The sequence below is a fragment of the Schistocerca gregaria genome, chromosome 2 (assembly GCF_023897955.1).
Source record: "Schistocerca gregaria isolate iqSchGreg1 chromosome 2, iqSchGreg1.2, whole genome shotgun sequence".
NCBI lineage: Eukaryota > Metazoa > Arthropoda > Insecta > Orthoptera > Acrididae > Schistocerca > Schistocerca gregaria.
The window spans coordinates 783,747,487-783,774,597 of NC_064921.1; the positions used below are offsets into that span (position 1 = coordinate 783,747,487).

The following is a 27,111-nucleotide window of genomic DNA, read 5'->3' on the forward strand; positions in this document are numbered from 1 at the left end:
GCGAAATCCCTGTTTTCATTTCAAATGCAAATTCTTATTTATCGATATTTTATGAAAGACTGTTAACACACGTTGCTTAAATTAAGAAAACATAATGTAATTTTTAGGGCAATAATGTAAAACCAAACACTCTTTATTTGAACTATGTCCAACGTTTTATGCCATAGATGCAGATAAGCATCGTAGAAACGTGAAAAACAATAATTTTTACAACATTGAGCACACCATACAAATACTGCATTTTAACGTTTGCCTTCCCACGCCCGGGTTCCCGGGTTCTATTCCCGGCGGGGTCATGCATTTTCTCTGCCTCGTGATGACTGAGTGTTGTGTGATGTCCTTAGGTTAGTTACGTTTAAATAGTTCTAAGTTCTAGGGCACTGATGACCGTAGATGTTAAGTCCCATAGTGCTCAGAGCCATTTGAACCTTAACGTTTGCCACTGTACCATTACTATATGAACACAATAGAACTGATCTGGAGCCAAGTTAACGGATTTGGCACGAGAAGTGTCAAGACCGTAAAGCTGCCAGACGCACTGTTACTAACGCCAGCAGCTTTTTCGCATGTTGCTCCCGAACGCTGGCGGCATATAGAACGGCTGGTCATGAAGGAAGAGTAGAAAATGCGGCGCCTGGTTGGCTTCCTGGATTCCGTTGTTCAAAAAATAGTTCAATTGGCTCTGAGCACTATGGGACTAAACATCTGAGGTCATCATTGCCCTAGAACTTAGAACTATTTAAACGTAACCAACCTAAAGACATCACACACATCTATGCCCAAGGCAGGATTCGAACCTGCGACCGTAGCGGTCGCGCGGTTCTAGACTGTAGCGCCTAGAACCGCTCGGCCACAACGGCCGGCGATTCCGTTGTTGATAGGCTCGTTATCAATGTAGCACCTGACACTTTCAGGAAGTCGGATAAAGAAGGAGGTAAGAAATCAGCAGACAACTGGCTGTAATTAATACCTTCCGTGGCTTCAGTATTCAACAGAGCGATGGAATCCCTGCATCACACACAGCTCGCTCAGAAAAATTACCGTTTAAGTTAGAAATTTTCATCACTTTTGTTTGTAATTAGAATAATATGTCAGGTGAGAACGATAGCAATTTATGCTCACCATTTGGTCACCAAAGAAGCGCGCGATACTGCTGGAGTTTTTCCGAATATTATTTCCCTCTCTTTAAAAATTAAATGACATTCGAAGCTTTATTGTTTCTTTACTCGTCTCTTTTTACGTCTGAATTGCAACTACCCACATCATTGCAGGTTAGGCTTATTTCACATCAACCCGGCAGCCGACATTTTTGACGGGCCGACACAAGACCTACAGCCTCTTCACACGTAGCCGGCAGCCGCACGGCATGCCGTGCCGTCCTTCCCTGTCTTGTGCATATTCAGTTCATCTCGACTACAAATGGAGCACGACCAGCTATTAGCGTGTTATCTCCTGTACAGACGTTTGGAAAACAGAAGAAGAAGAAGAAGAAGAAGAAGAAGAGGGCATTGGGTCCATCCACTCACTATGAGAATAGACGAGGTGGGTGCATTCTTGGTCCTTTTTGAGTAAATAAGGTGAGATGAAGATAAGTTTTTTAATTATTTTCGGACGAGTTTACGAACTTTTGACGATCTACATGCATGGATGAAGAGTTCCATTCAACGCCGTAATACATCCTTCCGAGAATATATCCAGCCTATACAAATGTTGGCAATTACAATCAGGTGAGTGGGAAAGAAAACAATAGCTACAATTTAATGAAAGATTATTAACCTAAAGGATGTAGATTTTTGTTATCACCTTAAAAAATTAAAATATGGGTTAAATATTAAAGGACCCAATACTGAATTTTCAGAGAAAATGAAGTGTGGGGATCCGGAAGATGTTCCTGAAAGTTGTTCCACTGCTTGTTCGCAATACTGTGTGTCTGTAGTGGGTGGTTAATTACTGCAACATCTGTAACTTCTTGTTCCTGATAGAGAGAGACAGAGTGATTCTACTGTATTTAAAGAATGTAATTTGTGGAAATCAATGATGGAAAAAAAACTGGTAATTCCTGAAGACAGGTGCCTTCGTAGTACAGTTAGTCCAAAGGTACCTTATTTTTTTAATTGGTGGTGAAGCGTTTGGACTGCATCAACGCCTTCTACAACCATACTCTGGACACCAATTAACAGTTGCTAAAAGCGTTCAATTATCGCCTGTGAAGAGCCCGGAGATACGTAGAATGTTCATATGGGATTCGGACTAATAAATGGAGGATTTTCCACGGAGCTACAAATTTAAAACCCGACTTTGCTCTTGACATTGTAAGGGCGTGTGTAGGTTTGCACAATACCATACTTAACAAGAAGGCTACAAACCCGAGGATACTCTGTTCATAACTGGACTTGAAAGTATAACAAGAAGTGAATGTGTACGTGGCGGAATTTAGGCCAATAATGTACGAAGAAGGTTGACGGATTATTTTATGGCAACTGAAGGACCTGTGAAACGGCAATTATCTAAAATGTAATGTGCCAAGGATGTAATTTTTTTATATGTAACGTAAAAAATAAAGATTTGCACTTACCATAGTCGTCTGTGTCTTTGTCACACATCCGTTCAAAGCCTTCATTCAGTTCTTTGCAAACTTCGATCCATGCATTCCTTGTTTGCAATCTATCCTTATAAAGTACCTAAAGTCTTGTCCCACGAAACTACTGATGTAAGGATTTCGATACCAGTTTCCGCCATGACACAGTAGACTAGAAACGTCCAGAACAGATTGAACCACCAACAAAGCAAAGCACAACTGGCCGACACACGATAGTTGTCGGGCAGATGTGTAGCGCTCTACTGTTCTGCATGCCCCACCACCTGCGCCAGTATTAACGCACGGCACCGACAACGGGCGGACACAGTGGGGACCGCCGGCATCCCACAGCCTCGGCCTGGCTGTCGGCTTGATGTGAAACTTCCCGTAAGCGCCTCACACCCACAGCCGGTGCCGGGTGCCTGGTAGATGTGAAATAAGCCTTAGTTGGACCGCTGGCTGGCCAGTGCTGTCCAAGTTTAATGCGCCGACAAGGCATTATCGCTCAGTCTATGTGCGTGCAACACAGGATAAAACGTATCCTTATGATCGTACTTGGCTGCACTGGTCACAGCTTGGCTTCCACTGCACGTGAAACGAAATCCGATGAGATTCAAGCACACGCGGAAGAATACAAGGCGTAATATTTACATCACGTTTATTCTTATGATGAACAGAGCGTATTAAAAAGCACAACAGCATGACATTTGATTTGTAAAAAGAATGTCGTAAATTGTGTAGTACAAATGCGTAATGACATACTCGGCTTCGTACTCCCAGTCACGTGACTTATATGTTGGTTTCAGTAAAATGACTTCCAGTGCAGTCTATGTTATCTATGGTCTATGCTATTTCGTGCCCTGCTGAGTAGCCAACTGCTGGATTATTAAAACTGGGGTATATGCGTTGCGCAGTCTTGTCCGCCGCTCAGCTTACCCCACTCTACTCTATAGGCCAAAGAATGTGCTCGAACTCCGAAGGCACAATTTCAACCGTTGTTGAGGGATGTTTTCTGGGTATTTTCGTATGAGACACCCGGTGGCTCGTTACGGAGCAGTTCTATTTCGTTTGATTTCTTAGCCTCACTTATCTTCCTATCTATATTGCACTGAAAATGTCGGCATATTAGAGCAGATATCGACGATATGCACTGTGTGTCTTGTTTGGAAACAACCTTGTTCCATTCACTCACGGCCGTTGCTGCTGATAACATTAATATCCCGTTCATTATTCATCCTCACGTTTGCGTTTAGTACTTCACGGTTCCGTCACGAGTTTGTTCTTCTGGCAGTGTTAGCTGCGATAACACCGCTTAACAGTGGTACTTGGCAGGATGGGTAGGCTTACAGACGAAAAGTTGACCGACATGAATCTCGTGCATGGGCGCACAGCTCGACTTCATCCTGTGGGTGTTTATTACGATCACTAACGCAACCCTGTGTGTGACAGATGACACATTATCGTCAAACTGAATAAAACAAGAAAATGGCATTCCTTTTTTTTTTAATATAATGATCGTCATTTTGAATGTCCACGAAACAGCCCCACTCTCAAATCCCAATTTAGCAAATAGTTCAAATGGCTCTGAGCACTATGGGACTTAACTTCTGAGGTCATTAGTCACCTAGAACTTAGAATTACTTAAACCTAACTAACCTAAGGACATCACGCACATCCATGCCCTAGGCAGCATTCGAACCTGCGACCGTAGCGGTCGCGCGGTTCCAGACTGTAGCGCCTAGAACCGCTCGGCCACTCCGGCCAATTTAGCAGCTGTTCTCTGTACCGAAGAGCAATCATGAAAATAAACATGCAAACAGACAACTTCCAGCTGGCGTACAGGACGCACGATAGGAATTACTAAAGACAGTAAAACCAACAAATGGATCAGGAGAAAATGGAGTGTAGGATTTAATTTTAACAGTCTTGAAAATGAAGTGGATGTGAACGAGGCGTACAGCGAGGGTAATGAGTCGTCTCTCGACTACGGAAGTTTATTGAAGATTTCAACGATAAAGCGGCCCCTAGACAGTATTGCTGCGCAGTATTTCCGAATACGCAGTAATATTGAACGTAAAGGGTGAGATTGAGAAGTTGCGCAATAAGATTGAGTAAATCACCAACTTTTGAAATACACTGCGCTGCCTGAAAATGTGGGCAGTATTGACAATATCATCGGTATTATGTCGCGTGATACAGTCTCTGGGTATGTATGTGTTTGCTGTTTATTGTTGTAGTATTGAAAATCAGTTCAAAACAAGACAAAATATTGTTCTTAAAGTGCACCAAAATGTGGGATGTTAGGGCAGATGAAGACAAAAATAGAAAAATTAAGAGTGAATCAAATGAGTTGTTGCTCACAAAATACAGGGAACAGTATCCTTCAGCCACGAAGGAAGATATTTAAAAAAAATTAATTAATGCGCAGTTATGCATAAAAATACAGGGCGTTAAAAACACGTATTCTATATTTTGAGAGGGGGTAAAGACAAAAATATCTAGTGTACATTGGCCCTAAAGTGCATACATTAAGAACTTTGTGCACTTGTTCGGCTTCGCTATGATGTGAAACACGTCTCTTCTGCTGTAAGCTGCACCTTTTTTAAAGAAATATATTACATTTTTCGCTGAAGCCGACTGTGTGCTGTACATCTTCCCAGTATGTCAATACCATTCGATTATTAGTCCTTTTCGATTGGTTGGTTGGTTTGTATGGGTTGAAGAGACCAGATTCAATTCCTTAGCCTTATAGTTTGTTTTCCAAGCTCGATGTGTCTAGAGAAGTGCTTTCAGTAGCAATGCTACTGATTACCATAATTTTTTGTCATAAATTGTATGAGGGAGACTTATATTATATGAAACGACAAGGGAGTTGAGCATAGCTGTATTACAGATTTGCTCTGAACATTTAAATTAAAATGCCCACTTGGCATTACGGTATGTCATTTTCCCCATCTACATCTACATGACTACTCTGCATTTCACATTTGAGTGCTTGGCGGAGGGTTCATCGAACCACAATCATACTATCTCTCTACCATCCAACTCCCGAACAGCGCGCGGGAAAAACGAACACCTAAACCTTTCTGTTCGAGCTCTGATTTTTCTTATTTTATTTTGATGATAATTCCTACCTATATAGGTTGGGCTCAACAAAATATTTTCGCATTCGGAAGAGAAAGTTGGTGACTGAAATTTCGTAAATAGACCTCGCCGCGACGAAAAACGTCTTTGCTTTAATGACCTCCATCCCAATTCGCGTATCATATCTGCCACACTCTCTCTCCTATTACGTGATAATACAAAACGAGCTGCCCTTTTTTTGCACCCTTTTGATGTCCTCCGTCAATCCCACCTGGTAAGGATCCCACACCGCGCAGCAATATTCTAACAGAGGACGCACGAGTGTAGTGTAAGCTGTCTCTTTAGTGGACTTGTTGCATCTTCTAAGTGTGCTGCCAATGAAACGCAACCTTTGGCTCGACTTCCCCACAATATTATCTATGTGGTCTTTCCAACTGAAGTTGATCGTAATTTTAACACCCAGGTACTTAGTTGAATTGACAGCCTTGAGAATTGTACTATTTATTGAGTCATCGAATTCCAATGAATTTCTTTTGGAACTCATGTGGATCACCTCACACTTTCCGTTATTTAGCGTCAACTGCCACCTGCCACACCATACAGCAATCTTTTCTAAATCGCTTTGCAACTGATACTGGTCTTTGGATGACCTTACTAGACGGTAAATTACAACATTATCTGCGAACAACCTAAGAGAACTGCTCAGATTGTCACCCAGGTCATTTATATAGACCAGGAACAGCAGAGGTCCCAGGACGCTTCCCTGGGGAACACCTGACACCACGTCAGTTTTACTCGATGATTTGCCGTCTATTACTACGAACTGCGACCTTCCTGACAGGAAATCACGAATCCAGTCGCACAACTGAGGCGATACTCCATAGGCCTGCAATTGATTAGAAGTCGCTTGTGAGGAACGGTGTCAAAAGCTTTCCGGACATCTAGAAATACGGAATCTACTTGAGATCCCCTGTCGATAGCGGCCATTATTTCGTGCGAATAAAGAGCTAGCTGCGTTGCACAAGAGCGATGTTTTCTGAAACCATGCTGATTACGTATCAATAGATCGTTCCCTTCGAGGTGATTCATAATGTTTGAATACAGTATGTGCTCCAAAACTCTACTGCAAACCGACGTCAATGATATAGGTTTGTAGTTCGATGGATTACTCCTACTACCCTTCTTAAACACTGGTGCGACCTGCACAATTTTCCAATCTGTAGGTACAGATCTATCGGTGAGCGAGCGGTTGTATGTGATTGCTAAGTAGGGAGCTATTGCATCAGCGTAATTTGAAAGGAACCTAATCGGTATACAATCTGGACCTGAAGACTTGCCCGTATCAAGCGATTTGAGTTGCTTCGCAACCCCTAAGGTATCTACTTCTAAGAAACTTATGCTAGCAGCTTTTCGTGTTTCAAATTCTGGAATATTCCATTCGTCTTCCCTGGTGAAGGAATTTCGGAAAACTGCGTTCAATAACTCCGCTTCAGCGGTACAGTCGTCGTTAACAGTACCATCGGCACTGCGCAGCGAAGGGATTGGCTGCGTCTTGCCGCTTGTGTACTTTACATACGACCAGAATTTCTTCGGATTTTCTACCAAGTTTCGAGATAATGATTCGTTGTGGAACCTATTAAAGGCGTCTCGCATTGAAGTCCGTGCCAAATTTCGCCCGTCTGCAAATTTTAGCCAATGTTCAGGATTTCGCGTTCTTCTGAAATTCGCATGCTTTTTCCGTTGCCTCTGCAACAGCGTTCGGACCTGTTTTGTGTACCACGGGGGATCAGTTCCATCTCTTACCAATTTATAAGGTATGAGTCTCTCAATTGCTGTTGCTACTATATCTTTGAATTTGAGCCGCATCTCGTCTACATTTGCATAGTCAGTTCGGAGGGAATGGAGATTGTCTCTTAGGAAGGCTTCTAGTGACGCTTTATCCGCTTTTTTAAATAAAATTATTTTGCCTTTGTTTCTGGTGGATTTGGGAGAAACGGTATTGAGGCTAGCTACAACGACCTTGCGATCACTAATCCCGTCATGCATGGTGCTCTCTATCAGCTCTGGATTGTTTGTGGCTAAGAGGTCAAGTGTGTTTTCGCAACCATTTACAATTCGCGTGGGTTCGTGGACTAACTGCTCTATACTATAGTTGTTTTCTGCAGGTGGTCAAGAAACATAAATATTTCGGTACTGCGTTTGCCAGAAGTCGCCTTTTCTCGTTTGTACTATACATGTATCTATCTTCAAAGTGAAACGAGCATACGTAGCTATATTAAGTTGGCTGCCACTTATCTCGCCTCATATTGGCTACCCACCGACTTAACAGCTCTTTCTTTTTCAGAGGAAATCTAAAATAAAGAGACGTGTACACAGTAGCTTATTTACATTTTGTATACAGCTCAAATACTAAAATGATGCACAAGACGCTAAGCACAACATGCATTTAGATACTCACCTGAAATATGATATTCCAATTGTTTTCACTTCTATTAGCGCAATTGTACACTGCACATACAGTGGGCACTTTATCCGCTTTTTTTAAATAAAATTATTTTGCGTTTGTTTCTGGTGGATTTGGAAGAAACGGTATTGAGCCTAGCTACAACGACCTAGTGGTCACTAATCCCTGTATCAGTCATGATGCTCTCTATCAGCTCTGGATTGTTTGTGGCTAAGAGGTCAAGTATGTTTTCGCAACCATTTACAATTCGCGAGGGTTCGTGGACCAACTGCTCGAAATAATTTTCGGAGAAAGCATTTAGGACAATCTCGGAAGATGTTTTCTGCCTACCACCGGTTTTGAACAAGCATTTTTGGCAACATATCGAGGGAAGGTCGAAGTCCCCACCAACTATAACCGTATGAGTGGGGTATTTACTTGTTACGAGACTCAAATTTTCTCTGAACTGTTCAGCAACTATATCATCGGTGTCTGGGGGTCGGTAGAAGGAGCCAATTATTAACTTAGTTCGGCTGTTCAGTAGAGAGTGTAACAGTAGACAAATAGTGTGAATGTGGTTCAAAGAACCCTCTGCCAGTCATTTAAGTGTTAGTTGCAGAGTCGTCATGTAGATGTAAATGTTATTCTGTTTAAAAATTAAAAGCTTTAATAATGCCTGTTCATAAGTGAGTCAAAATCATCAAATTGAGCCCATTGTATCGTGACTGTTACTAAGAACATCCGGTCAATTCTACTTCTATAGCACAATTTACAGAATGATAATCACTGGAAAATCGGAGGGCGTATTTGATGTTACTTCCTAGTAAAAATGACCACTCCGCCCTCCACTTCTCTTCTCGTAGTAGCTGGTACTCCCTGAATAACTATAAATTTTAACATAAAGTTCTTACTCAAATTCAAATGTGTGTGAATTCCTACGGGACCAAACTGCTGAGGTCATTGGTCCCTAGACTTACTCTCTACTAAAACTAACTTGCGCTAAGGACTACTCACACACCCATGCCCGAAGGAGGACTCGAACCTCCGGCGGGAGAGGCCGCGCAATCCGTGACATGACGCCTCAAATCACGCGGCCACTACGCGTCGCAGTTCTTACTCAACTTGGGCAAAACGAAACGAAACAAAACGGCACACTCACGCTTAATGTATACAGAAACGAGTCTCAGAGATATTGGCACACACCGCAGCTAAACAGCCAGCAGCCGTATAGGGCGTACAAATAGCATGCGATTCTTCAGATTGCCTGGGGTTTCCAAGCGATCAGCGCTGCGATTTATCCACACACGTACGATCTACGAAGAGATCGGTCGCCTAGACACATGCGATCTATGTAGGGATCGGTCGTTCTTGCGAGAGATCGATGCGATCCTTCCCTTTTGTGTATGACCCTTTAGGTCGTTCGTAACATCAAAAAGCTTGGAGTAGAAGAGATGTGTTTCACAGTAGCAAAAATTAAGAGGCGCTCATTGCTCTTGAGGTATGCATTTTAGAGCCTATGTTTACTAGACTTTTTTTCTTGTTTTAGTCCATACTAGCACCTCTCGAAAGACGGGATATCTTCTTTTAACATCCTGTATATTTGGATATTTATGTGTTTGTTACATTACTTACTCGAATATAATCACTTAGTCCACCTATTATTGCACAACAGTTCTTCAAAACTATGTCTCAAATAGTCTGAAGTGGCCAGTTTAACAAGATACATTGAGAGCTGTACCGTAGGCCTACTGCATTGTCCCCATACGGGAACTGTAAAATGGCAGCAAAGAGAAAGCACGTGGCAAAAAATTAGATGCACTGTATAAGTTGGATAAAGGTGAATCGTTGAAAAGCATTGCTGCTGTATTTGGCTTTGAAGCATGATGGAAAATTCCAGGTTGCTCAGTCAATGACGTAAATGAGTGGCTGTTAAATGAGGACGTCGCAGACAATAACGATAGTGATGATGGGTTAGATGACTAAACTGACATTCAACTGAATACATTATGATGCATACGGACACAACAACGCTTCTGGCCAAAATAACGGTTATTTGGAAGTCCGGGAAAAAACAACTGCAGCCGAACTATTGCTGTGAAATTTCTGCGTGATCAAGTCGCACATAAACGGCATGCGACCCAGCTCACAAGGGAACCTCCCCATCGCACCCCCCCCCCCCCCCCCCTCAGATTTAGTTGTAAGTTGGCACAGTCGATAGGCCTTGAAAAACTGAACACAGATCAATCGAGAAAACAGGAAGAACTTGTGTGGAAGTATGAAAAAAATAAGCAAAATATACAAACTGAGTAGCCCATTCGCAACATAGGCAACATCAAGGACAGCGTGAGTTCAGGAGCGCCGTGGTCCCGTGGTTAGCGTGAGCAGCTGCGGAAGGAGAGGTCCTTGGTTCAAGTCTTCCCTGGAGTGAAGAGTTTATTTTCGCAAAGTTATGATCTGTCCGTTTGTTCATCGACGTCTCTGTTCACTGTAATAAGTTTAGTGCCTGTGTTTTGCGACCGCACCGCAAAGCCGTGCGATTAGTAGACGAAAGGAAGTGCCTCTCCAATGGCAACCGAAAACATTTGATCGCAACGTCACAGGTCAACCGATTCCTCCACAGTAAAACACGCCTGATGTATTCTATACGACACTTGTGACGGCATGTGCGTCGTGTGTTTCGATGTTTGTTTAGGTGTAGCGTCCCCATACTACGGCGCAGTTATCTCGCATCGGATGGACAGATAATAATTGTCTGAAAATAAAAAATTAAACTTTTCGCTTGAAGAAAGACTTCAACTAAGAACCTCACGTTTCGTAGCTGCTCACGACAACCAGGGGACCACGGCGCTCCTGAGCGCACACTCTCCTTGATGTTGCCTATCTTGCACATGGACTACTCAGTTTGTATATTTTGCTTATTTTTTTCATACTTCCACACAAGTTCTTCCTGTTTTTCGATTGATCTGTGTTCAGTTTTTCAAGGCCTATCCACTGTGCCAACTTATAACTAAATCTCAGGGAGGTGCGATGGGGAGGTTCCCTTGTCAGAAGAAACGTAGCGATTGTTACAGTGAATAAAACTCGCCTTTCTACCTTTCAACATCTCGGCAAAATATAATAAGGAATAGTTTATCACTTCGCATGAAAATAGATATAACGTATGTGTTGCAGCATTTAATCCATTCTACGTTTTCTAAATTTTCGAGCTACACGGATTTTCGATTATCCGATGTCTTACGGTCCCAAGTTTTTCAGATAAACGAGGTTACACTATAGAAAATTGGACTTGATTTGAAGGAAGAAATTTCTGAGGATATACGTTATGGATCACAGCACTGAATGGAAGTGAGTCATGCACTATGGAAAAACAGGAAAAGATGAAAATCGACGCGTTTGCGAAGTGGTGTTACAGAAAGGTGTTGAAAATTAAGGGGACAGAGAAAATATGAAACAAGGAAGAATTGGCAAGGAAAAGAATATGTTGAAAGTACTATTTACAAGGGGGGGGGGGGGGAGGTTCCATCAGGGAGTTATTTCGTGGCACTAGAGGGAGCTATGTGGAGCAAATGTTGTAGACTGTGGACAGAGATTTAAGAGAATGTTTGATTTAAGTAGTGTTTTGATATAAGAGACTGGCAAAAGACGCGGTGGGCAGTGGTCATAATGTTTTGGCCAATCGGTGTGTGTCAGTAATGCCCACCCACGGTCATCCTGCAGACATCTATTTAAGGATCTAGGGATCCTCACAGTAACCTCACAGTATATATATTCCCTTATGAAATTTGTTGATAATAATCCAACCCAATTCAAAAGTAATAGCAGTGTGCATACCTATAACACCAGGAGAAAGGATGATCTTCACTATGCAGGGTTAAATCTGACTTTGGCACAGAAAGGGGTAAATTATGCTGCCACAAAAGTCTTTGGGCACCTACCAACCAGCATCAAAAGCCTGACAGATAGCCAACTAACATTTAAAAATAAATTAAAAGAATTTCTAGATGACAACTCCTTCTACTCATTGGCTGAATTTTTAGATATAAAGTAAGTAAAAAAAAAAAAAAAAAACTTAATCATTAGTGTCATGCAATATTTTGTGTAATGTAATTTCTTGTACAGACATCTTTTATTAACCTGACACGTTCCACATCATTACGAAGTGTCGTATTCATGATCTATGGAACAAGTATTAATCTAATCTAATCTAATCTAATCTATGGCCCGTAGATGTCCTATATTATTTGATTCGAGATCTCTGCCACTGAATGCGAAGGTAGTGACGGTACAGACGCTGCTAGCTTCAGAACGTAAAGGCACAGCAGGGGACGGTTGTCAGCAGCTCGGCTTACCTGGTGTTCATCGCTGGAGGTGACTATGTAGGCGGCGATGCCGTAGTACTCCATCCGTTCCCTGAGCATACGCAGCCGCTCCGTCGTGTTGACTGCTAGAGGGTGCGGCATGCAGGCGTCGGTGGCGCGCAGGGACACGGCGGGGGCGGCGGAGGTGGGCGCTTGCTGGAGGCGGAGGTAGGTCCCAGCGTCGGGGGCGGCGGCAGCGGCAGCGGGCTGGCATAGCGCGCTCCCCACCACCAGCGTCGCTGCAACACGGAGGCGGGCCGTCCACCACAACAGTCCCACTGCCTCAGGCGCTACTCAAGGCTAACGACCGGCTCATTCACAGGCAATTATGTCCCGGACGTCTACTCAGCCGCCTGTCTAAGGCGCGGTCATGGTCTCCAAAGTAAATATGTTTGTTAACAGTTTCTTCAATGATTTCGTGACTTCTTCAGCTGGCATTCTCTTTATTTGATGTAGGATTGTACTATTTCCGTCTTTTAGGACATTTTCAAGCACCTAAAATGGAAGCATTAGCATCACTTACGAATTTAACACAGGAACAAGCCATATCCAAAAATATACTACGATCACTATAACTTACTGTTTGGATGATATTTAATGGGTTATTATGACGTGTACGACTTTGCTCCTAAGACTGATTCTAATTGCCATACAATAAATTAGAAATAATATTTCGTTATTGTTGAAGCATTTTGGAAAGCTCTTATGCAGTGTGTTTCAAAATTACACCGACAAACTTCGAGGGGATTTAGAAGGTGTCTTGAGGAACGAAGTCAGGTCGGGAATCCGTGTGCGTTCGCAGCTCGTGGTCGTGCGGTAGCGTTCTCGCTTCCCACGCCCGGGTTCCCGGGTTCGATTCCCGGGGGGTCAGGGATTTTCTCTGCCTCGTGAAGGCTGGGTGTTGAGTGATGTCCTTAGGTTAGTTAGGTTTAAGTAGTTCTAAGTTCTAGGGGACTGATGACCATAACTGTTACGTCCCATAGTGCTCAAAGCCATTTGAACCATTTTTTTTTTTTTTTTTAATCCGTGTCCGAAAACGCCATCCAACGACACTAGAGAGCGTCAAAACTATAGGTGCCGGCACCTGTATTTGCATGCATAAAAAGGATGATTCTGTGCTGATGTTACAAAGTATCAACGATTGTAGAGCAGGACAGATGTACCAATCTGAGGTAAAGGGCCCTGGTCCAGAAACAAACGAGTCGCAATATTAAGAGCGAAATTCGTTCTGATACTTCTGATAGAGGAATACATGTACCGGTATAAGTAATGTTGCTGAGATTGTAGATACGCAGCTTTCAGAGGTGGCAGTATGGATTGAAACAAGAAAGAAAGTCTTGTAAAAACTGGCTCTAAAATGCATACCCGTAAGAGCTATGGGCTGTTATTTAATAGAGGAGATGTGTTTTACATCAGCGAAGACGAACAATGCCCACAGCTCCTCGGGTATGCATTTTAGAGCCCATGTTTACCGGATATTTTTTCCTTATTTTGGTCCATACTATCCATACTACCACCTCTGAAAGTTGCCTACAGTACAACCTTAGCTACAACAGTTCCAGTACATGTTAACATTAGGGGCCGCGCGGGATTAGCCGAGCGGTGTTAAGGCACTGCAGTCATGGACTCTGCGGCTGGTCCCGACGGAGGTTCGAGTCCTCCCTCGGGCATGGGTGTGTGTGTGTGTTTGTCCTTAGGATAATTTAGGTTAAGTAGTGTGTAAGCTTATGGACTGATGACCTTGTGTAGGTACGTTAAAAACATCGACCTTAGATGAACTTTCCAACAACGCTCAGAAGTAAAGTTCTCCTAAAATAATAAGAATTATTTCTAATTCACTTTATTACAATTACATACAGTCATAGGAGTAAAGGTGTACATCGTATAATATACCATTAAAAAAACGTCTATAAAGTAAGTTGTAATCCTCATAGTATATCCTGGGATATCACTTGTTCCTATGATAAATTGATAGGTGATACTCATGGAACCAACGTAGATTGTTTCCGATTTAGGTACGTGAAAATGGCCGACGATCGAAATTGTACAACTGTACATCAAATAAGAGAATGATAGCTGAAGACATCACGATATCATTTAAAAATTTCATCGCACCTACAGACCCTATCGTAATAAAGTTTAATAGAAAAGTATATATATATATATATATATATATATATATATATATATATATATATATATATATATATATTAGATACCGTACTTCGGAACTAACTTTCAGAGAATGAAGTGACACGAGAACTAAGCCCAAGTCTCGAAAAATTGCGAGGTGCATAGAAATTTGAAGCTACATTCAACAATACAAAAAGTGGAACAATTTCCTCGGAGGAAATCCACAGTCCCTGGTTACCTACTGGTTTTTCATTGTCCGTCTCGATTGCACTGCAGTTGCATGTAATCTAGACGGACAATAAAAACGTCTGTTCTACATTCAACAAAGCTACGGTTTAGTTGCTTTCCAAGGAGCCTGCCAGGTAAGTGCGTGTCCAGCCCGACCGTCTCCAGAGAACATTTCAGCGAGCTAAAGGCGCACACATCCACAGCACAAAGGCTGGCCTGAAAATAGGCGGAAGCGAATGCCTAGAACAGCATTGTCTCCCAGTTAAGCACCGAGCTAGGTGGCGCAGTGGTTAGCACACTGGACTCACATTAGGAAGGACAAAGCTTCAAACCAGCATGCGGCCATCCTGATTTAGGTTTTCTGTAATTTCCCTAAATCGCTTCAGGCACATCCCGGGATGGTCCCTTTGAAATAGCACTGACCCCCAAATCCGATGGGTCCGATGACCTCGCTGTTTGGTCCCCTCCCCCAGATCAACCAACCAACCAATCCCAGTTAAGCCGCATACACACCGGACCTCGCAGAACCGAGGGGAGAGTTCTGGCACAGCGCAATGCGTTCTCCGTGGGCAGCAAATCGTGCAGCTCTGCACGTTGTTGAGGAGCAACGAACAAGTTCCACGCAGCGTCGGTACTTCAAAGGAAACGGTTCGTTCTTGTGCGCTCTGTTCGGGACGGATTTATGGTTTTGTAACCATAACATCGGAACGACGAGAAGTGTGTCAATTAATTTACGTTCTATCTCAAAATGTGTTTCGAGTGGAATCACCAGAAAATATAAAAAACGGAACTGATGAATCTGACATGGGATGTGGGCCAAAAGTCAATATCTGTCGTAAACCACTGGTACATTAAAATAATCTTGTTTGCTTTTGGTAATTATTCACACAAACACCGGTGTGCACTGCTACATTTTTTGAGATAGTCATCGATATGAACACCAGAGTACATTGTTGTTAAGTCAAACATCTCTGACTATTGATTCTAATCTGTTGTGGAGATGTTTGCTAATAAAGAAAGAGTTTTTGCTTTGAAATCGTGGTACGAATGTGGTTCTGATGTAATAATAAAAGAGTGGAATAGTAATTTCAACATTGTTCCAGCTATAAGGAACGAATACAGTCTGAGAAAAGTGGTTCTGCAGCGGATTGCCACAGGTCAGGTTGGCCGTCAATAAAAGATCCAGATTCCTAAAAAGTCTACTCGTAGACTATCTCTCGAACAGGATATTTCTAAACAACTGTCCGGAGCATATTACATAAGGCAGAATTCAGACATTACATACCTTGTCTCACATATGGGCTATTGGAAAATGACCCTCATCGTAGGCTTCAATTTTGCGAGAATTAACAGAAGCTGATAACGAGTTGTTTTCTAAGATAGTTTGCAACTTCCGTGGAGGATGAGGTTATTTCAAAATTACAAATATTTTGTATTCAATTACGTTACGCTGGGTAGTGATGTATTCAATTACGTTACGCTGGGTAGTGACTTTTGGCCCACACTGTATAATGATTATCACATAAAGAAAGAAAAAGAACATGATGCAGAACACACTCCTGAGTGCAATCTTGTTTAATACAATTCTGAACCACTAACCCTTTAACCACTATGTTCCCCAAATCGTACAGCGCTGCCGCCCCTTTGAGAAGGACATGTGCTTCCCTATATCGTGGCTCTTTGCAGGAATGTGTTAATATTTCTCTCTCCGAGGCTGTACTGTCCGCCTCCGTAGGTGAACGGTCAGTGGGGTTAACTACTATGGGGAGGATCCGGTTCGATTCCCAGTACTGCCAGGGATTTTTCCTTGGTGGCAGGACTGGAACAGCGTTCACTCCTTCGTGATGCCAACCGACACCTACTTGAGCGAGGAGTAGCGGCTCCACGGTCAAGAAACCCGACAACGACCGATTGATCGGTGTGTTGCCCACATGACCTTCCGTACCGCATCCAATGACGCTATTGGCGTAGGGTGACACGGCGTTCGGTGGGTACCCTTAGGTCCTCCTGGGGCCGTGGTCAGAGTAAACGCTAACGTACATTACTAAATTGTAGTGGTAGTAAAGGAAATTTGGAATAAAGTATATACGAGTGTCATCCACAAAGTATAGAACGATTATGTGCCACACCCAGCGGTGACCCCCACTACCGAGATTGCAAGTGTTCCATTATTGTTGATTTGAGGCCTAATAGCACAGCTTCACTTACGAAGCATAACGATTTACGAACAACAGTGTGATTGGCCACCCACATTCGATTAATGGTCGTCGTTTCACTTCCCGTCATAAGTCACGGAATATTACCAACTGCTGCAACAGAAAGGCCTAGGACGCCGTAAGTGCACTTGCACATTTGCGACTTGTAGATCTGACGCAACAAATCACTAGAAATGTTCACTATTTCCTACACCGTTACTTGATCTACGATACCTGTACGTTAATCGCGTATTCATTAGGAACAGAAAGCAAAAGAGCTCAATGACAGGCTTGAGGTCAGTCACATCATCAGTTTTGTTTTAAAACAAAGAAAACAATGATACGAAACAAGAATATTGTTAGATGAGCGAACAGGTAGGTGTCGCTAAAGCTTCTTTCCTAGACAGAATTTCAACAACGTTACGATAGCGGTCGAGAAACTAGAAAAGTAATGAACAAATAGAATTCAAGCTTCAGACACGCGCAAAGGATGTCCAAATAGATTAAAAATACTGGACAAAAGTTGGAAGGCGTAAGTGTACAAAACTGGCTTATGATATAAGATGTAGATATAATTACCGATGGCATGATAACAATTATCGCATAAGCTAGCGGTATCATCAATATAATAATTCATTCTTAGATCTAATTTAATCACCCGGATATTCATGGCGAAGAGTTATATTCCGTCTCATAATTTTGATCTAGAAAACAAAAGAACACATACTAAGGCACGTTATTTATTCTAAGACTTCGTCACATCCCTGTGTCCGTATTATACTGTCACGTCGTAAGTCGTAAAATGTCACTTCTTAGAATCCGTGTGTGTGTGTGTGTGTGTGTGTGTGTGTGTGTGTGTGTTCGAAACTGAAATTTCGCGCCGAACCTACGGGATTTTCCAGAAACAGATCTGCATTTATTGCTCGAACTGCAGTGAGCAAATAATTGGTGTGATGTAACAGCTAGTTAGTGCTAGATTCCGTTAACCAGTTTTGTCTATGAGCACTTTAGTCGTTATAGTCGTTTAGTTTTCCTGTGCCTGCACAATTTAACGATTAAAAAGGTCTCGCTTCATGCAAGGGCACAATGTTGCCTTTAATGGTCAAATCTTGTTTCATAATTGTTGTAGGTTTGTTAATAGGCGTTTCTTATTTCTTTTTGAGATATGGACGTGAAATATGAATGAACGTAATGTTTTCTGGCTCTAAAATTCACACATTTTCCTTTTATCTTTCTTTTTTTAAATTTTACATTAATTGTGAAATCTGTGTTATTAGCCACAAGGCTATGCTGAAAGCAGGATGTTTTTTGCAAGACAAGGATGCCAAGACACCTATATCGGAATTTGAGGGATACTTATCAACATTCGAAAAGTACGGTACGAGAATATGTTAGTGAGAAAAGTTGGCTTTGATCAACTGTGATACTTCGTCATAGTTCACTCTGAGCCATGCTTGATGGACTCCTAACCCCTTCTGTTAATTTTTTTCCAGTTTTTTGTATTCACCGAGATCCACAGCTGACTAATACAGAGAAAATGCGAAAAACATCACCTCACGATGTAAACATTTTCTACCTGGGAATATTATAATACTCTAGTCACGTTGTCTGCGTCAATTATTTTCCGTGTGGTGCCACACTTAATACATGAGAAGTACGTTTGAAGTTACATGGTTGCCTCTATGATCGCTGAGTACCTTCCACAGAAATGAAATGTATGCATTTTGTCCAGAAGAAAGACTCATTAGGGCAGTGGTTCCGAATCTAATTTTTTTGAACAATTTTATTTTTAAAATTATGAAAGCTAAATAATATTTAGTTTTTGTGAGTGTGTCACGAGACGATAATTGGTACTGCTTATTTCTAAGAACTGTTTTTATAGAATAATGAAACAGTTGTTACTGATTCGCGATTGCTATCTACAACTCTTCCTCAGAAAAGGCGGCTAAACTAGCCACACTGAGGGTCGACAATTGTTACATAACATGCTTCTCCTGCACCAGTCCTCTCTTAAACGTAACAGCTCATTCTTCAGCTGATTCGAAGAAATAATTTAATTAATCATTCACGTGACACTAAAGCTAATTCATGGTTCCTTAATGTTATGCCATTAGGTAGTACCATGTAGGTAATTTCACCTTTTGAACACTGAACTGTAATTTTCAATAGCATTGTGTCAAAATACTCATCAATATTACATTCATCCATTGCTGGGAACACGTATAATCAGTTCGTCTAGTTATAGTTCGAACTGTTCAGTTACGAACAATCAAAAGCTGAAAGAAACACAAAAATACTGTTTTTATAACGTCTGAGACATATAACAACTCTGATTAACCTACTGTCAGTTTACTATGTAACTGCTAATCAAGAGGACAACTAATTACTTAGGAATTCCTGAAACTCATAGAACGAAATCTTATTCACGATGCAAACAAAGAGATTATTTGGACTACTGTAATATTTATTGAAATTCTGTTCACACCAAAAAACAATGTACGCATATATGAAACCAGAAAATGTTAGGCGAGATTAAGGATGGAGTAGTTTTTCTGTAATTAACAAAAATGTAATCAGCATTATTTATTTAAAGCTTTTTGACATTCCCTTGAAAACAAAAGAACTGTGGTTGATTTGTATCTCTTTCTATGAATTTCATTTGTACCTACCTGATGGTGTTATTATTCGTAACTGCCCATAACTTTTGTACTTGTAATTGCCGAGTATACTCTATGCAACAATGTATTGATTGTTATAAAAGATATATAAAGCGTGTACGATGGCGGAGTAGTGGTGGCCATTACGATGTACGATTTCGACGAGTTTTTTATACGATTATTCAGAACCATGCAGTTCTCCGGCCCATTTTCATTTAACAAACGTCGAGGAAACAGCATCTGCAGCGAAGATAATTTGATGACATTAATTATTATTCTGAAGCTACTGAGTTACAACCACCAAATTTCAAGAACTTTATTTGCAACTACCATTAATGTTACGAAAAGACGGTTAACTTTTAGTTTCTATTCATTTCCAGACAGCATTAATTTTATCCCCAGTGTTGAAGTTACAAGGCAATCTTCCTGGCGGCACTTATTTCACCCACGACCTGCAACCCCATTCAAAGTCAATCAAGGTAAAATGTATACACTAGCCTAATTACTGATCGTAAGACTGTTGATTGCTGGACTCCCTACTTCTGACTGGCACACATTGGGAGACTTCAGGCTGCCAACGCTTTGTGCCACTAATAATAATAATAACAATACAGTGTAGGCACTACAGTGGTGTAGTAGCCACTTCGTAATTACTATTGTGCTGTCAATTAGTTCGTTTACTGTTGCGAAGTGAAAAATAAAGCAATTTCTGTTCTATTGTGGGAACTGCCGACAACTCGGAGAAGGCATTTTATGACATATTTAAGCATATGCGATATATGTGTCTCAATTTTACTGCCATTGATGGATGGTATGATGTACTTATGGTCGACGTGAGGAAGATGTTCATACGTTCGTTTCCCAAACTGTAGCTTCCACCACAATACTAGTATTTAAAATAAGAAAATTTATCATAGTTTACTTACGCACTCAGCATTACCACCTTACGAAATTGTGATTTTTTAAAAATTAACTTAATTTGGTGACCGAAAAACAGTTGAACCATTTTGCTTTTACCCCTCACAAATATCTCTTTACCCCGCAGGGGGGTAATTACCCCAGGCTGGAAAGTATTGCACTTAGGAGATGGCAATTTCGTGTGCAGCGGAAATGCAAATAGGAAACAGGTATAACGACTTGAATGATACGCGAATCGCATCTCGCGCAAATTTACTGTGTGACATCTAAGTACTACGAATGTGATGTACATAATGAAATTCTCGCAAGAAAACAGTACCATTCTTTTTAACATTACTGGCAGCGATTCGAGGTAGGAAGAGGCAAAGAAAGTGGCAAAGTTCGCAGAACTGGAATCAGACAAAAAGTAGGAAGTTGAACAATAAATTTCTGGACGAATTTCGCCAACGAAGTATTCTTTGTTATCTTCCGAGTCACATCGAGACCCTGAAGCAACGTTTCGACAAATTTCCTACGTATCTTCGAGTGAACTATCGAAATGTTGCTTCAAAAGACCATATTAGTAGGATTGTAGACCAAGACTTTGTCATTAAGCCATTATCTTGCTCAAGTGGTTGTGGTTTTAGGCCTTACTGATTAGCAGGTAGGTTTTTTTTTTTCTTTTTACAAGAGCATAGTATCCTGAAATAATTCAGTCTTCTTGTTTTTGAGGAAGAATTTGTCATTTCATGTTCACGATGTGAGAGCCAGATATTCGTTTATGAGGGGTAACTGTGACTTTTGTATCCAACAGACCCATTATTGTCGTTGACATTGTATCTTTACACCCGCTTTCCAGTTTTCAGACACATCGCTAAATATCTATCGAACTATCAGCTGCAACAGCTGGATTTCCTGTTTCCTATTGTGTATAGTCATGAGTTTTCTTAGGAGTAGTATGTTCGTTGAAGAGTCAAAGTAGAATGTGCTGGATTTTCAGAAAGTCTGTTTCAGTGTTATAGATAACTGATTAACCAACTGATACAGTAAGAGTATCAGGGGTGAGTGTAGGTATACAGGTGTAACTTCAAAGGCTCTAAGCACATTTTAATGATCCACTTCGTTACGAAAGAATAGCCAAACTTCATAAGTTAGCGCGAGGTGTCTCTGTAGTCTGGAGTAACGAGGCGAAGCAGTGACGCGAGATGTCACCGCAGTCTAAAGGCCAGAGCGGCGCAGTGTTGTTCTAGATGGCTAGATGGCTTGCAAGTCGGTGAAATTGTTGTGTTTCCGATTTCAGAGCTGCGAATTTCTTACAATAGTGCAGCTGTATTTCCGTCGACTATTCGGCCCTGCAACTTTTGACTACCCATGACATTAGAAGGTGGTACAACAAATTTGACGAGAATGGATGCTCGCTATTGGTAAGATTCTGGTCTGAGGAGACGTGAAAACTCGACAGTACGCGACTATCGATGCGGCGTTCTTGGCTTTCCTTGCCAATACCGTTTGGACTATATTGCAGTGACATGGCATGGAATTCAGCTTCTCCACGCACTTACTGAAGGTGGTAAAGAAATTCGTTGAGTTTTGGTGAGCGAAGCACAACATGAAATCTTAATATTGTGTTCGGTTTTCACTGACGATGTAAAGTTTTAACTTTTGGAAACGTTTTTACAGAACATATTTACAGTCTGGGAAAACTAACACAGGTATGAAACGTGAAAGAGATGCTTCCTAAATTCGTTCCGTACTGTTTTGTGGAAACAGGTTAAATATTTATGTTTCATATTTTTAATTTTTACATTATTCTAGAAAACGTAGTCGCCGGATTCCGATATTGTGAGGCTGCCCTTTCTATACTTACAGAAAAATAACTGAGTTCCATTTCCCAGAGAAACAATGAGCCGCTAGTGTGTATTTATGACCAACGATATATTCCACTATCGGTTTGGGCGAACTAAAGTGACAAATGTCATGGCATACCTCCTAATATCGTGTCGGAGCTCCTTCCGCCCGGCATAATGGAGCAACTCGACGTGGCAAGGAGTCAGCAGGTCGTTGGAAGCTCCCTGCAGAAATATTGAGCCATGCTGCTTCTATAGTCGTCGATAACTGCTAACCGGCCGCTGTGGCCGAGCGGTTCTAGGTGCTTCAGTCCGCAACCGCGCTGCTGCTACGACCGCAGGTACGAATCCTGCCTCGGGCATGGATGTGTGTGATGTCCTTAGGTTAATTAGGTTCAAGTAGTTCTAAGTCTAGGGGACCGATATGGTTATGCGCCCTTGACAGGCACTGCAGGCGATGTCGTGCTGTTAACAAAACCACTCGCATCGGTCATCGGCTGCCACAGCCCATTAACGCCAAATTTCGCCGCACTGTTCTAACGGATACGTTCGTCGTACGTCCCACAATGGTATAGTGGCTATTTCACACAGTGTTGTCTATCTGTTAGCACTGACAACTCTACAGAAACGCATCTGTTCTCGTTGGTTAAGCAAAGCCCGTCGGCCACTGCGTTGTCCGTGGTGACAGGCAATGCTTGAAATTTGGTACTCTCAACACTCTTGACGCTGTGGATCTCGTACTATTGAATTCTCTAACGATATCCGAAATGAAATGCCCCACGCGTCTAGCTCCAACTACCTTTCGGCGTTCAATGTGTGTTAACACCCGTCGTGCGGCTAGAATCACGTCGGACATCTTTTCATATGAATCATCTTAGTGGAAAGGACAGCTTCCCTTTTATACATCGTGTACTCGATACTACCGGCATCTGTATATGTCCACATCGCTCTCCCATGACTTTTGGCACCTCAGCGTATTTTTAGGTGCGTTGTTAAGAGGTTCGCTGCACGTGCTTCATTTTCCTAACACTTTGGATGACAGCAGTGGTTAACTCAGTAACTGTAGATATGTGAAAAAGTAATATTTATGATCGGGGAGGATTAAACCTTACATGATTTATTCGTGGGAATGGCGTTCATATTTTTAATAGCAATAATTAATTACCAAATCCATCAATTGTAGGCATACCTGTAAGGAATATTATTTCAGACGTGTGAGGTAGGATAATTACATTATACACACACAAAAAAGAAAGGTTTTGCATCACTCTGGTTCCCAGATCTCCTGAAGACAGACTTTGACTGTGGATATTGTATCACAGTCACAGTCCCTTTGACTATTCAGAGATGTCACTAATCCTGCCCAAAGATGTAAACAACCACGCGTGAGCAGCGCCTATTAGACACAGGGGATCCGACGGCCGATCAGTTCCAGTCTTTCCACCAGAAAGGAGGTACACGGCTCGTGTTGTCTGTAGTTCAATTATACCTAGACGGTCAATACCGCGGTTCGATCGCGTCCGCATTGTTGCTTTGTGCCAAGAAGGGCTCTCAACTAGGGAAGTGTCCAGGCGTCTTGGAGCGAACCAAAGCGATGTTGTTCGGACATGGAGGAGATACAGAGAGACAGGAACATGCCTCTCTCAGGCCGCCCTAGGGCTACTACTGCAGTGGATGACCGCTATCCACGGATCATGGCTCGGAGGAACCCTGACAGCAACACCACAATGTTGAATAACGCTTTTCGTGCAGCCACAGGACGTCGTGTTACGACTCAAACTGTGCTGAATAGGCTGCATGAAACTTCACTCTCGGCGTCCATGACGAGGTACATCTTTGCAACCACGACACCATGCTGCGCGGTACAGATGGGCCCAACAAAAAGCCGAATGGACCGCTCAGGATTGGCATCACATTCTCTTCACCGATGAGTGTCGCATATGTCTTCAACTTCACAATCGTGGGAGACGTGTTTGGAGATAACCCGTTCAGGCTGAACGCCTTAGGAACAGTGCAGCAAGGTGGAGGTTCCCTGCTGTTTTGGGGTGGCATTATGTGGGGCCGAAGTTCACCGCTAGTGGTCATGGAAGGCGACGTAACGGCTGTACGAAACGACCGATAGTGCAACCATATCGGCAGAATATTGGCGAGGCATTCGTTTTCATGGATGACAATTCACGCCCCCATGGTGCACATCTTGTGAATGACTTCCTTCAGGATACTGACATCACTCGACTAGAGTAGCCAGCATGTTCTCCAGACATGACCCCTGTAGAACTTACGTAGGACGGAATGAAAAGGGCTGTTTATGGACAACGTGACCCACCAAACACTCTGAGGGATCTACGCCGAATCGCTGTTGAGAAGTGGGACAATCTGGATCAATAGTGCCTTGATGAACTCGTAGATAGTATGCCACGACGAGTACAGGCACGCATCAGTGCAAGAGGATGTGCTACTGGGTATTAGAGGTATTGGTGTGTACAGCAGTCTTGACCACCAATTCTGAAGGTCTCGCAGTATGCTGGTACAACATGCAGTGTGTGGTTTTCATGAGCAATAAAAAGGGCAGAAATGATGTTCATGTTGATCTGTATTCCAATTTTCTGTACAGGTTCCGAAACTCTCGGAACTTAGGTAATGCAAAACTTTTTTTGGTGTGTGTAGATTCGATCATCTAAGATAAGGAAAAGAAAGGAAAGGGAACTACCAGCTTTCATCCTGTCGATAACGAAACCATTAGTGAGACTGCATGATCTCAGGTAAGGGTGGAGGAAAAAAAAAACAGGCAGTATTGCTGTCATAGAATTCATCCTTGCATTTGTCTTAATCGATTTATGGGAGCCACGGGAAATCCAAATCAAAATATCTCGATGTTCTCACAAATAGGAGTCCAGCGCCTTAACCACTGCAGAACCCCACTCGATCACCAATTAGTTCCGTTACCCACTCGATGTAAATTGTGGGATCCAGGAAATTACAAATTTTCTCCCTACTTTTTGGAAAAGGAAGTTCTTTAAAATACATGTAAGTACAACGCTTTGAAGACTTATGGAGACTACTTAATATAGAAGACTGAAAGATATTAGATATTGAGATTACCTTTGGTAGCAGAAGACATCGTTCAGTTTCCTGGATTCGGCCGGCGAGCAGTTCAGCGCGTTAGATCGCAGCTGCACGGGCAGTGCCGGCTCCCATTAGCTGATAGAGCTAACGTGTGTCTGGTGCCGTTCACCCCACCTCTATCGTGGCTGTGCGCTTCAGTCGTCACAGGGAATCGTTCAGTGTGGCACAACACCGGAAAAATCCAAGGTAGGATCCTCCATCAGAGCTGGATGTTGTTCTGAGGTTATGGAGAAACTGTAGAATACTGAGGAATGGCCGTCCAAGTAAATCCTGGCCTTGGAACGAGTACGGCTGAGAAAGGCGCCGTAGAGGCCAAGGCAGTGGTGGACTGGGATTCTGGCGGCGCGATGTTCAAATTCCGTCCACCTATTGCGTTGTAAGTTCGCTGTGGCTTTCTTATAACACTTGCAAGCGAATGCCGGTTGATTCTTTGAAAATGAACCTTATGCTATGAGCACTTCAGACGCGCAGACAATACGCTACCGTATCTACATCTTGTACCACTACTTGTCATTTTCTTTCCTGTTACACTGGCAAACAGAGCGAGGGAAAAGCGACTGTCTATAAGTTGTCGCACGAGCCCTAATTTCTCTTATACTCGTGGTCCTTACGCGAAACGTACGGCAGTAGAATCGTTCCGTACTTGGCTGCAATTGCCGGTTCTCTACATTTTATCAATAGTTGTCCTCGAAAAGAACGCCGCCTTGCCTCCAGGGATTTCCATTTGAGTCCCTAAGCACCTCCGCAACTCTTGCGTGGTGATCCAACACACCGATAACGAATCTAGCAACCCGCCTCGTAATTGTTTCGATGTCTTCCTTTAATGCAAATAGGCGGGTATCCCAAACACTCGAGGAGTACTCAAGAATGGGTCGCACTAGTGTTCTATACACCGTCCCCTTTACAGACAAATCCAACTTTCCTAAAATTCTCCCAATAAAGGGAAGCAACCATTCGCTTCCCCTACTACAGTCATTACGTGCTAGTTTCATTTCATATAGCTCTGCAACGTTGCGCCCAAGCATGTAATCAATGTGACTATGTCAAACAGCACACCACTAATACTGTATTCGAACTTTACTAAAGCTTTCTTCCTACTCATCTAAGTTAACATACATTTTCATACATACAGAGCAAGCTGCCATTCATCTCACCAAATTGTAATTTTGTCTAACTCATCCTGTGTCCTACAGTGCTCAAGGACGCACCTTCCCGTACACTACAGCATCATCAGCAAACAGCCGCAGATCCCTGCTCACAATATCCGTCAGATCATTTATGTACACAAAGAATCAAAAGGGAACTATCTCACTTCCCTGGGTACACCTGACGATAACCTTGTCTCTGACGAACACTCACCGTCGAGGACAACGTGCTGGGTTCTATTACTTAATAAGTCTTGGAGCCATTCACACATCTGGGAACGTATTCCATACACTCATATCTTCATTGATAGTCTGCAATGAGTCACCAAGCCAAACGCTCTTCGGAAATCTAGGACTACGGAATCTGCCTGTTGCTCTTCGTCCATGGTTCGCAGGACATCATGTGAGTAAAGGGCAAGC

At 42.4% G+C, this 27,111-nt stretch overlaps 1 protein-coding gene across 2 annotated transcripts in view; it reads right to left on the reverse strand.

The window, feature by feature from the left end:
- The window catches only part of LOC126335041 (xaa-Pro aminopeptidase ApepP-like), a 232,299-nt gene that overhangs the window by 128,096 nt on the left and 77,092 nt on the right, over positions 1 to 27,111 (reverse strand). For both annotated transcript variants that reach the window (XM_049997910.1, XM_049997909.1), the window contains exon 2: positions 12,455 to 12,702. In XM_049997910.1, coding sequence (XP_049853867.1) covers positions 12,455 to 12,702 — 248 coding nt within the window. The remainder of the gene's footprint in view (positions 1 to 12,454; positions 12,703 to 27,111) is intronic.